Source organism: Oreochromis niloticus, linkage group LG18, assembly GCF_001858045.2.
Source record: "Oreochromis niloticus isolate F11D_XX linkage group LG18, O_niloticus_UMD_NMBU, whole genome shotgun sequence".
Lineage (NCBI taxonomy): Eukaryota > Metazoa > Chordata > Actinopteri > Cichliformes > Cichlidae > Oreochromis > Oreochromis niloticus.
In genome coordinates, this window is record NC_031982.2 from 31,129,461 (window position 1) to 31,143,118 (window position 13,658).

The 13,658-nt window shown below is 41.8% G+C and overlaps 2 protein-coding genes across 2 annotated transcripts in view; one reads left to right on the forward strand and one right to left on the reverse strand.

The window, feature by feature from the left end:
- Window positions 1-13,658, forward strand: part of LOC109195563 (tripartite motif-containing protein 16) — a 1,176,058-nt gene that overhangs the window by 656,255 nt on the left and 506,145 nt on the right. The gene's annotated exons all lie outside the window — the stretch shown is intronic.
- LOC109195568 (uncharacterized) lies at window positions 4,347-13,130 on the reverse strand. Its single transcript, XM_019347795.2, has 8 exons — window positions 12,545-13,130; window positions 10,080-12,367; window positions 7,288-7,420; window positions 6,960-7,170; window positions 6,720-6,853; window positions 6,395-6,560; window positions 5,917-6,210; window positions 4,347-5,609 (listed from the first exon to the last, which is right to left on the reverse strand). The coding sequence occupies exons 4-8, from the start codon at window positions 7,067-7,069 to the stop codon at window positions 4,760-4,762; spliced, it is 1,554 nt and encodes a 517-aa protein (XP_019203340.1). The 5' UTR covers window positions 7,070-7,170; window positions 7,288-7,420; window positions 10,080-12,367; window positions 12,545-13,130; the 3' UTR covers window positions 4,347-4,759.

Here is a 13,658-nt window from a genome sequence, read left to right on the forward strand (position 1 = left end):
GCGAACACTCCCTCTGGCGCCCCCCCTCCACCACACACACACACAAAACATATTAAGGATCGTACATTAACATAAAACTGTTGTCCACACACACATATGAAGACAGAGAGAGTATGCATAGTATGCAAACAGCTACCAAACAGACATCATAATTCTTCATACAATGAGAACAGGACAAATCAACAATTGACAATGACTAATTAATATTAAAATCTGTAACATAATGTATTGTTTGGAGTTTAATATGTTAGTGTTACTATTTTTACCATTTCTTCTTGGAGCAGCTGTAACACACGTAATTTCCTTAGGAATTAATAAAGTATTCTGATTCTGACTGTTTCAGGATGACCTGCCATTATCCAATGACACATCTGCTTACCTGTATCTTTTGCTCGTTTCTCCTCCTCTTCTTTTCTACTTTTTCTAAACTGAGCACCTGATGGCTTTGAACTTTTCTTGTCCATCTTCCATTGGTTTTAATTTTGCACTCCAGTATGAACACCCATCCTTCAACCCGAGGATCACCACAACATATCCTAACAGACCTACACCTTAGTTCACAGATTCACTTTGTCTAGGGTGCATTTCTGAGATTTCACACAACCCAGGATTCAAATCATGAATACATAACAGACTTGGATTTACAACATTAGGAATGAAATGTGCTCGATTTGGAAGCAGCCGGGGCTCCTCCCCTTTCGACTGGTTGTGTGTGAGACTTTAAATCATCAAACTGTAAATTTTGAATTGTCATTGATCCCTTTACCCCGAGTCCTAAAGTGTATATTTATTTTCTTACTCTTCTTATATTTATTGTTTGTTTACTTGCACTGCTGTAACTGGAGCCTCGTCGTCTCGTCTCTCTATATACTGGACTGTATGTAGCGGAGATGACAATAAAGTTTACTTTGACTTCAGCAGCGAGCAGGCGCACCGAGGGCTCTCGCGCTCACTTTTCGTGTATAGAATTTTGAAAAAACATCGGTGCAAATTATAAGTCTGTATCATGATGTCTGGTGTTTTCGTGTTTGTTATTTTGTTTTATTTTGCTAGTTGGTTATTAGATGCCGCTCCAGTCAGCCAGAGAATCCCCCGCCGCCCCGCCCTCTCCTCTCTGTGCTGCAAGCAGCAGGCGCACCACGCAAACGGAGGGCGCCCTTACTCCCAGCAAATGGGCGATAGAAAACCGATCGATGCCTGTGCCATTCCCAATATGCGCTGGCTGCCGTAGGGGCAGCATGAGTACGAGCGTTTTTTTTCTTTTTTGCCGATGCCCGTGATGCCGCCCCCCATCTATGGCAAGCCATTAGTGCCAAAATTCGCCACTTTTCTAACGCGTTTGATTAAGAAATGGCGTAAAAAACGCCGTTTAATTTTTCAAAACGCCGAAAAAAACGGCGTTCTGTTTCGACAAACGCCGTTTTTTCCGACTCTCACATGGCGCCCTGAACGCACCATCCGAGTGACGTAAAAAGCGGCGTTCAAAGACAGACGGAAACGCCGTTTTTTCCGCCACTCGGCAGAAAACGCCGTTCAAAGATGCATAAAAACGGCGTTTTTTACGGCGTTCTGTGCCAGCTGTAACGGCGTTTAAAACGGCGTTTTATTGAAATTATGCAGGGCACTCCCCATGGTTCCCTCATCCAATTACTTTCAACTCATTTCACCCAATCAAAGAAGACGAAGTGCAGACCACACTAATGCATCACCGATTCACCTTGCTGCTGAGTGATTGCCTATTCGGTACCAGTGCTTGTCACAGTATTGACTTGTATTATAATCCCACTATGCATTTTGATGTGTTTAAGGCATGATCAAGCAAACAAACGACAGAATACTTTTTCTGAAACCTTAACTGTGGTACCTGTTATGGCAGCTAACAGGTAATGAGCAGAGCTAGCTCTGCTAATTTCTGAGCTTCTTTCTTATTTTCCTCTTTACTTCTCTTAACCTTTAACTTATGTCTTAGCAATCAGATTCTGCCGTCATGCATTACCGCTCCGTGCTAGTTATGTTGACTTTTCTCTTCTTTTGTCTTCTCTTTTTTCACCCGTATTTAGACACTCGGCGCATGGCTCCTTTGTTTACGTTAGGGATCAGCTGTTAGCGCTGTGCCCTGCAGCTGCGCTACCGGCAGACGGTAGCGTCCCCAGTGAGGGAAGAGACGGGGGTGATGTCTCCCGAGAAGGACACCTTACACACCATCTCTCCTTCCTGTAATCACTGTAAACGTGAGATCGCTCCCTGATATGATTGAGGAGCTAATGACGCTAACCCGGTCACAGTGGCAGTACCCCGACACTGCCCGGTACTCCCTCTGTGAGTAGGCTGCCCGGCTTCCAGCTGCTGCGGCCGGACAAGACGAGAGACAGCGGTGAGAGGAAAGGAGGGGGACTGGGCAGTGTTTGTTAAAGATGGTTGTGGTATCCCTGGGCACATTGCTGTGAAAGAACAACTCTGCAACAGAGACATTGAGCTATTAGCCGTTAGCATCCGTGGAGGCAGCCTGTGACTCTCTGTGGTCCGCAGACGCAATCTCCGAGAGCTCTTCTTCTAATATCAGGGGACTTTAATCATGTCTCGCTGGACTCCACACTGACCACCTTCACCCAGTATGTGACCTGCCCCACCGTAGGCAATAAAACATTGTACTTAATGTATGCCAATGAAAAAGTGGCATACAGTTCATCACCTCCCCCTGCCCAGGGAAGATCTGATCGTAATTAGTGCGCCTTGTCCCTGTGTGCAGCACTTAGTGTGCACGGAGCCACCAATCACCCACGCAGTGCCGAGATGGTCCGCGGAAGGCATATGAATAAATAATAAAAGCAAATAAATGACAGAATGCTTTTTCTGAAACAAACGGAGACCTTAACTTTTATCAAAATACCGTTTTACTCAGTTTAAAGTAATACCACTGTATAATAGCCTTCAAATTTAATAATGTTAACAGTATCTCAGGAATATTTTTGCCCCATCAACATGCATTAAAATTAGATATGCAGTTTTGAATCAGACCTGTATGTACGTTTTCTGAAAAGTGATGTAAATAAATAATCTCAAAAACATGAAATAATTGTTTCCCATGTAAACTGGAGTTGTCCTTGTCAATGTCATCAGAGTACTCTGGATGTCTTACATGAATTTGAAACAGAGAGTGGCACATGACAGCGTTGCACATAACATAACTAGTTTACCTGTATGACATAAAGTAATTAAAATAAAAAAGAATCCATGTAACTTGGTTATGGCTTCTTTCTGGTAACTGTAGATACAAATCGGCTGCAGTGTGGATTATCTTGACAAAAGTATAAGATACTGAACCCGCTGATATGATGTGGTGGAGGAATACAAATACCTGGACACCCACATTTATACATTTGCTGAACTGGAAGATCAAAACAGAGGCTGTACACAAGCAGTGGATGGGCAGGCTTTTTTTTGTGAGCAAGCTTGTGTGTGCACCAAAATGTTAATGACAGGTGTTCTGTCAGTTCAGGTGAGTGCAGTGCACTTTGATGTGTTCTTCTTGGATCAGGAGAGCAAGCTCTGTGATTGGCCGCGCTTCGGAAGCTGTGGTGGAGAGGAAGTGAGTGAACAAACTGCCATGCATCATGGATATTCCTCTCAGTCCACCTCATCAGGCACCTCTCTAAAAGTGTGACTCTGGTCTGTTGCCCCAAAGGATACAGGAAATGCACTGATTTCCAGGACAGAATCGTGTCTGTTTAATGCTCCATGATGATAACTTTCCTATGAGCGTTTGAAGATCACTGACATCATGGCTTTTAGCCTCATTGTTTCTGCAAAGAGATTTCTCCAGTCACTGAATCTTTTGATAAAATATATTTTTATGCCTCTAGAGGATGGAATATTTTAAGTCTTTACAACTTTACACTTGGGAACATTATTCTGAAATTGTTGCACAATTTGTTAATGGAGTTTTTTTGCAGATTGATCAACCTCTGCCCATATTTCCTCCAGAGCAACTCTGCTTCTCTAAGATGCTTTTAATATCTAATCATGTAACTGACCTGTTACTTTTAAAATATCCCTGCAGCTGTTTCTTTTTAGTACCACTTTTTCCAGCCTTCTCTTGCCCCATCCCAACTGTTTTGAAACATATTGCTGCCATCAAATTAAAATGGACTTATTTTTAACGACATAGTCTCAGTGTAAACACTTGACATGTTTTCTATGTTCTACTGTGAACAAACTTTGCCTTTCACATTTGCAAATCAGTGCTTGCTCTTTTTTATTCACATTTTACACTGGAGTCCAGTATTTTCAGAACTATGTTTGTACAAAGCATAATCTGTACAAAGCAAAACATAATGTGCTCGCTGTGAACTGTCACAACATCAAACACACGCTAAACCACTTTATATCTACTACACTATACTGAGCCACTTCAAGACCTACTATACAGTTTTTTATTTTTTAATTATTTACTGTCACTGCTTTATAGTTGTATTTATCAATATCAACAGCTGTAACTTTTAGATTAATCAAGTTGACTTTATCGAGATTCAGCTTCAGATGTATACTTTCCATTTCACAACTTCCATCTTATACACTTTAAAAATCACTCATCATTTTTTATTGTCAGTGTCACACAGCTCGTTCTTGTATCTCCACTACTCAGTGGTACATAGTAAACACGTATTATAACTTTTCACATTATATGTATCCAGTCACCTAGATATTTTGAAGTCTTTCCACTTGCTGCTATTATGTTTCAGTCAATAATTGAACTGTCTCAATGATATGTCGAGTCCAGAAAGTATATTAAGCCAGAGATGAGTTCAATACCATGACTCCCTCTGGTGCCAGTTAGTGGATTAAATAGTTCTACCACTTGCTCCATCATCGGTCCGTCCAGAGTAAATTCAATGTCTGGCACAGTAATCCTCTCAGGCCAGTCGACCAGCAATCCCAGCTCATCTGTACCATGAGCACCACCACCAGAATCAGTACCTAAGCCCTGAGCAGCAGTCGTCTCACTCTCAGTGGCTGTCACACTACCATCAGCTGTCCCACCAATAGTCCCAGCAGCAGCAGCTGCTCTAGTCTGAAAGATGTCCTGCATGGCAGTTGAGGCTCGGCCCTGTTGCTGGAGGCTGCCTCGGACAAAAATCTGTAATGGGCTCAAGTGTCTCTCTGTCCGCAAGCCATGATTGTTCCACTGTTGAGTGAAGTCTTTCAAATCTCTGTTGATCCTTGGGAGATAGATGTAATGGAGAGCCCAAAGGTGCATTTCATTGTCAATGTCTATGATGCCTTCCTCCTCCAGGTGGTGAAATAAATCACAGTAGACATTGGTCATTCCTCGCCACAGATCACCCCAGAGCCTCTCAATTCTCTGATTATGGGTACTCCTTCCTCTTAGGGCACTTCCACGATCAAAGCCTCTGAAAATGTTCATCATCAGGCAGACAGCATTGTTTTCCCCTCCTCTGTCTGTCCGGACCCTCGAGGGTACACCATAGGATACCACGGCTCTGATGAAACTTGATAAAACGGTACTGCTACGGTTGTTGTTTGAGGCATGAAGGAAGACCACAAGACGACTGTATCCATCAATAGCCCCATGAATGACTATCCTCCACCTAAAACCGTGGTCCATAAGAAGAAAAATATTATTTCTGCTTTGTTATTGAAACAATGGAAAACACACTCTTATTTGATTTACATGGGACTATTACATGTCAAGTTTGAATTTTTCTCTGTATGTTGCTTGCGCTGTCTGTGTTCTCTCATCTTTCCCTTTAAACATAACCAGTTGTGTTAGAGGACTGCCCATCCCAGGGCCTGGCTCTATTGGAGGTGTCTTATTGTTCAACAATTATATTTGATGTAATGCTGAATTTCACTTTGGTCAAAATAGGTGTTCAACAAATCAGTGTGGTTGGTTACCGTATCAGCTTGTGATTTCCATCAATGTGCCACAATGAGTTTGGACCTGCAACCTGATATGTTCTTCGTTCTGGTCTCCGCAAAACTGCTCTAAGGGCAGCTGCTCCAGGATTTATCCGTAACATGCTTGCTCGAACCCTCCTTCGCTGTACATGTAGTCCACGTACTCGCAGGGAGGCTCTGACAGCCTCAGGACCAATTTGTTCATTGCCAGCAACAATGTCCTGCACATGTTCATCCAAGGCACTGTCAGTCAGTTCCGCATACATTGATGCACGGGTGAAATGATACTGTCTGAAATCAGACAAAAAAACATGAGTAATTTATCACTACCATAACAGCACACTTCATTACTTGACTAGTGGTGCACATTCAAATATACTAATGTTTACAATTTCACAATACCATTTAATTTGAATAAACAGTGAGTGTGTGTCACAAAGAAATGAAAGTCACACTGGTTTCAAAAGTCACTGACCGCAGACGTCTTCGAATTGTACGAAGTGAAACATTCAAAATATCAGCCATCTGAGGTGCAGTGAATCCACATGACTTCAGGAATGAAAGCTGTTCCCGAGTGATAAGGTAAAGGGATCTACCTCTACCTCTGTTGAAAACCACTGGTGCCTGGTATCCAAAACAGCCTGAAAATATATAAGCGTTTGGTAAATAGGTAAAGGCACCCCATATATCAGGTAAATATATCAGGTAAATAGGTAAATATTTGGAAAATAGGTTAAGACAGAGTCATAATTTATTTCACACTGTTGGTGAGTCAAGGACTCGACACAATATGTGCTTACCTTGTTGGCCATGCTGAGTAGACAGTTCGACCTCCTGAATCAATTCAGCCAAGTCACGCAGAAGTTGATCTGCTGCAGTTACATTGATCAGTCTTCCTCTTGCCCACTGAAGGCTTCTCTGCATAGTCTCCAACCTCAAAGATATCAAAAAATTACTTCTTAATTCATGTTATATTTTCAGGCCATATTCCCCTTAAACATTTTAAATGTTAAATGTTTTTGATCTTGCTTTGATCATACCTCCTTAACGCTAACTGTAGCACATCTGGCCCAACATCGTCCATCAGCAGCCGCCGTGTACAGTCATTAAGAATGTTCTTGCACCTTGAGATGAAAATCCTCCAGGCCATACTTTGTAATGGTCTAGTTGAGTCACAACTATTTTTCCACAGTGCCTGCTCTACTTGGGGTGCTGGCTGCTCTACTTCATCGGTCCTCTGAGGATCACCACCTGAGACAAATCAAGCCAGCTGTATTTAAGACCACCGTTCACAACCAGTCTTTGCCATATTATCTGTTAACCAATGTCAGTTATTGGCCTCACGTTGCTCATAGCTCTTGTACTTACCTCTCTGTTCATGTCTTCTTAGTTACTTCCTGGACAACCTTTCACACTCGCAATAGCATCACTCCCCTGGACACGGATCTCCATTTGCTCCTCAACAGCTCACTCTTTTTTATCCATTCGTGCATTACTCCACCTGCAAACAAGTAAGACTGTTCAGACTGCCTATTTGGATCTTTTCTGAACTTCTTCCAAGACCCTCCTGACTCTGCTTTCCTTCTGCTGCAGTGCCTGTAGAGGCTACGCCTACACTTGAAGCCACTGAAGGGTTTGATGGCAGGGGTGAGGCAATGTAACTGTTATGAATTAAACTTGTAACAGCCCAACTCAATCTATACTTGTCTTGTACGGTTAAGATTGTTTTTGTATTCATCAGTTTTATTTGCTTCTCTTTATTCAATGTCATTTATCATAACAGCGCAGAGTTTACAAACTGCTTGTTCTGACCAAAAACACCTGGCTTGAGTTACGTTTATCTTCAATACATTTCCATAAACACACCATACGTAAAAACACAAAAGGTGACCCGTAGCGGCACACATAAGGTAACAATACAAAAATGGGTCCCACAGTGCCGCTCCACCATCAACTCTCACACCACTGTTTCACTTGCCAAGCTCCGGCAGCCACAGATCATGTTACTGTTCCCTCTAGTATGAACTACCGTAGTCCATGTTCATAGCATTTTGCTCCTAGTTGTAGAACTCAAAGTTAACATTCACGCATTCTAGCCTTGTTTTTAATTTTACCTTTTGCGTCACATACACATACTTGTCTGTTTTTTCTATTTTATTACTATATTTCTATTTCTATTGTACAGCACTTTGGTCTACCAGGTGTGTTTTTAAAGTGCTATATAAATGATGATGATGATGATGGTTATGATGTAAAGAACGTTTTCTGTTAACTTCACTCTGAGCCTGCGCTCGAATCTGCTCCTGAGTACACTTCATGTTTCTTGTTGTTTAAGGAAGAGAGTTCGATTACAGTGATACGATAGTTGTAGGACATACCCTGCTTGCTGGTGTTTTTTCGTGGACAAACTTGGACTGTATTAGAAATCTAAACATTACTGTGATCCTACAAAGACAAAAATTTAAATTATTACTTTCAACAGGTTTATATATTTAAATAAATCAAAAATTCCATGTTAGTCTTCTGAAAATTGTGACTGAGCACTTTTGGAAACACTCTGTCACAGTATTGAGACTGTGAACGGTTACAGAATACATCTGAAATAAATGTCAGATTCTAACAGGTTATAGTTCTGTTAATAGAGCTTTTGAATCTACTCTTCATACATATTCCTGTCTTTAATAACAGTATGTCAACGATGTCAACCAATATTTTCATATTTCAAACACACACCCAAGTTAAAAATTTGAATATCCATGTCTTCTACTCTGCATATCTGAAAAATCAGTTTTGATAATGTTACAATTCCATTGTGAAATGTTCCCATCTATGTTATTCATCTTTTTTTATTTTAAATGCTGTCATTAGTTTTTATTTTTTTCCAACTTATTAAAAAAATGAACATGGTCTACATTGTTTTGTTCAATTGAATAAAACAACATTTTTGTATTGTACTCTGGGTTCTTGAAGACCACGCTGTCTTTTAACTTTATTCTTTATTTTCTGCATATACTGTTCTTTACTCTTTGAGGCTGTTCTCCTGCCATTCTGTGTTCCTAGTGCAAAGTCTGCATTTCTGTGTCCTATCTTTAGTTGGTTACTGCTTTATATTGTTGACGTCTAGTCTTTTGTGCACTTGCTTTTGCTTCCACTGGTCATACTTGTTTGATTCAATTCACCTGTGTCTTGTTTCTCCCAGCTGCGTCCTCTCTCCCTAATCAACTTGCGCAAGTATTTAAGCCCTCAGCTTTCCTCAGCTCCTTACTCTGTTGTTCTGTTTCAAGTTGTACACTTTGTTTGTCTACCTTGTGGCTTCCTGTGCGTTAGTTTTGGATTCTTGGAACTTTTTAAAATAATCAATATTATTATCTCTCTTCACTGCGGATTTGCCACACTCATATTTAAGGTCAGTTTTCAGTTCATGGGGTTTGTCTTTCAGTCTGCAGTGTCGGGTTTACTGATAGCTTAACAGTCTCATTTGGCTCTTTGTATACACCACTGTATTACTAAATCCTGGTATTGTAGATAGAACTATACATGCATTTAAAAAGGCACATGCGTGCTTATCAGGGTGGACATCAAAAGCTGAAAATTCGGAACATCTGTCACGATCTAATTCAGATGAGTTTACTGAAATTGCAACTTGGTGTTGCACTATGACTTCATGGTTTGACAGTCTGTTAATCCCGTTTACTAGAAAAAGGCTCTTGGGATAATTACTCGGCTGTAGAGTTAAATCTAATATTAATATTAATACGTGGCTCTAATATTAGAGCCACATAATTGAGCATGCGACGTAAAGTCACGTGGGCATGCTGCGTGAGCCATCGAGTCTAAAGTTTTCGTTTGCGAATTGAAGCGGGTGCTCTCCAATCATCAAAAGCAACAAAGTCATTGAACACATTTATATAGTTACCTTTACGTTTACCTACCATATATCACAGATTTACTTTTTTTTTTTAGTACTATGCAAAAAAAGCAACCACAGAGCGACAGTCTGGGTCAATGGTGGCCGAGGCGACGGCAAGGCTAAACAAAGCATCGAAGCGTTAGGCTAGCTCTGTAACGGAATATAACAAAAGTATGAGTTCTTTGTTTCTTTATATTAACGAACTTTTTACTGTACTGAAAATAAGGAATAGAAGAAAATTCATTCTTACCTTATAATAATCGTGGTGCAGGCCAGTGCAGTGCATGAACTTATATGCCTTCTCCAGTGAATTCCGCTGAGAGTAAATGTAATGTCCCGCTCTACTGTACAAGACTTGTGAATGGCTACCTGAAGGGATGTACCACTGTGAGGGGGGGTGCTAGGAATAGTCCAAGTGATCGCTGCTTTAATTTTCCGGTCAACTACACATAAATTGCAAGTAGACATGATTTTATTAAAGCTGGTGAACTGTAACTAGACCAGAAATCAGTCATAACAAAAGAACATTCAATCTATTTTCTCCGGTACTTTATACCCGCTCAGTTGCAATGCAATTTAACGCTCAACTACAAATCAATGGCTTTTTTTTATGGTGACCTGTAGGGATTTACCACTGTGAAAGAGGCTCTTTGGATGATCGCAGCTTTGATCTCTGGTCATCTATAAATAGACGTTGTTTCTTTTGTTTGTTGTAGACTTAAAATATTCCATCCTCTAGAGGCATAAAAATATATTTTATCAAAAGATTCAGTGACTGGAGAAATCTCTTTGCAGAAACAATGAGGCTAAAAGCCATGATGTCAGTGATCTTCAAACGCTCATAGGAAAGTTATCATCATGGAGCATTAAACAGACACGATTCTGTCCTGGAAATCAGTGCATTTCCTGTATCCTTTGGGGCAACAGACCAGAGTCACACTTTTAGAGAGGTGCCTGATGAGGTGGACTGAGAGGAATATCCATGATGCATGGCAGTTTGTTCACTCACTTCCTCTCCACCACAGCTTCCGAAGCGCGGCCAATCACAGAGCTTGCTCTCCTGATCCAAGAAGAACACATCAAAGTGCACTGCACTCACCTGAACTGACAGAACACCTGTCATTAACATTTTGGTGCACACACAAGCTTGCTCACAAAAAAAAGCCTGCCCATCCACTGCTTGTGTACAGCCTCTGTTTTGATCTTCCAGTTCAGCAAATGTATAAATGTGGGTGTCCAGGTATTTGTATTCCTCCACCACATCATATCAGCGGGTTCAGTATCTTATACTTTTGTCAAGATAATCCACACTGCAGCCGATTTGTATCTACAGTTACCAGAAAGAAGCCATAACCAAGTTACATGGATTCTTTTTTATTTTAATTACTTTATGTCATACAGGTAAACTAGTTATGTTATGTGCAACGCTGTCATGTGCCACTCTCTGTTTCAAATTCATGTAAGACATCCAGAGTACTCTGATGACATTGACAAGGACAACTCCAGTTTACATGGGAAACAATTATTTCATGTTTTTGAGATTATTTATTTACATCACTTTTCAGAAAACGTACATACAGGTCTGATTCAAAACTGCATATCTAATTTTAATGCATGTTGATGGGGCAAAAATATTCCTGAGATACTGTTAACATTGTTAAATTTGAAGGCTATTATACAGTGGTATTACTTTAAACTGAGTAAAACGGTATTTTGATAAAAGTTAAGGTCTCCGTTTGTTTCAGAAAAAGCATTCTGTCACTTATTTGCTTTTATTATTTATTCATATGCCTTCCGCGGACCATCTCGGCACTGCGTGGGTGATTGGTGGCTCCGTGCACACTAAGTGCTGCACACAGGGACAAGGCGCACTAATTACGATCAGATCTTCCCTGGGCAGGGGGAGGTGATGAACTGTATGCCACTTTTTCATTGGCATACATTAAGTACAATGTTTTATTGCCTACGGTGGGGCAGGTCACATACTGGGTGAAGGTGGTCAGTGTGGAGTCCAGCGAGACATGATTAAAGTCCCCTGATATTAGAAGAAGAGCTCTCGGAGATTGCGTCTGCGGACCACAGAGAGTCACAGGCTGCCTCCACGGATGCTAACGGCTAATAGCTCAATGTCTCTGTTGCAGAGTTGTTCTTTCACAGCAATGTGCCCAGGGATACCACAACCGTCTTTAACAAACACTGCCCAGTCCCCCTCCTTTCCTCTCACCGCTGTCTCTCGTCTTGTCCGGCCGCAGCAGCTGGAAGCCGGGCAGCCTACTCACAGAGGGAGTACCGGGCAGTGTCGGGGTACTGCCACTGTGACCGGGTTAGCGTCATTAGCTCCTCAATCATATCAGGGAGCGATCTCACGTTTACAGTGATTACAGGAAGGAGAGATGGTGTGTAAGGTGTCCTTCTCGGGAGACATCACCCCCGTCTCTTCCCTCACTGGGGACGCTACCGTCTGCCGGTAGCGCAGCTGCAGGGCACAGCGCTAACAGCTGATCCCTAACGTAAACAAAGGAGCCATGCGCCGAGTGTCTAAATACGGGTGAAAAAAGAGAAGACAAAAGAAGAGAAAAGTCAACATAACTAGCACGGAGCGGTAATGCATGACGGCAGAATCTGATTGCTAAGACATAAGTTAAAGGTTAAGAGAAGTAAAGAGGAAAATAAGAAAGAAGCTCAGAAATTAGCAGAGCTAGCTCTGCTCATTACCTGTTAGCTGCCATAACAGGTACCACAGTTAAGGTTTCAGAAAAAGTATTCTGTCGTTTGTTTGCTTGATCATGCCTTAAACACATCAAAATGCATAGTGGGATTATAATACAAGTCAATACTGTGACAAGCACTGGTACCGAATAGGCAATCACTCAGCAGCAAGGTGAATCGGTGATGCATTAGTGTGGTCTGCACTTCGTCTTCTTTGATTGGGTGAAATGAGTTGAAAGTAATTGGATGAGGGAACCATGGGGAGTGCCCTGCATAATTTCAATAAAACGCCGTTTTAAACGCCGTTACAGCTGGCACAGAACGCCGTAAAAAACGCCGTTTTTATGCATCTTTGAACGGCGTTTTCTGCCGAGTGGCGGAAAAAACGGCGTTTCCGTCTGTCTTTGAACGCCGCTTTTTACGTCACTCGGATGGTGCGTTCAGGGCGCCATGTGAGAGTCGGAAAAAACGGCGTTTGTCGAAACAGAACGCCGTTTTTTTCGGCGTTTTGAAAAATTAAACGGCGTTTTTTACGCCATTTCTTAATCAAACGCGTTAGAAAAGTGGCGAATTTTGGCACTAATGGCTTGCCATACCCATCACGATGCTGCCCCGGGCAACCGCCCGTGTCGCCCGTATCTAAAACCGCTACTGGGAGCGGTAGTTACACTCGCAGCAGGAACAGAGCAGGAGGGAGAGGGAGAGAAAGGCTGTATCCAGTGTTGCCAACTTAGCGACTTTGTCGCTATATTTAGCGAGTTTTCAGACCCCTTAGTGACTTTTTTTTCTAAAAAGCGACTAGCGACAAATCTGACTTTTTCTGGTGTTATTGGAGACTTATTTATGATGACTTTTTGACGTGAAAACGCGTATCGCTCTTACTCTCAACAAGCAGCGGTGCTGCCATGGTACTCACAGGCGGAGGATAGTCCTCCCCCAGCTGCTATCAGGGCAGGAGATGGTCACACCTATGTATGGCAAGCCATTAGTGCCAAAAATCGCCACTTTTCTAACCCGTTTGGTTAAGAAATGGCGTAAAAAACGCCGTTTAATTATTCAAAACGGCGAAAAAAACGGCGTTCTGTTCCGACTCTCACATGGCGCTCTGAACGCACCATCC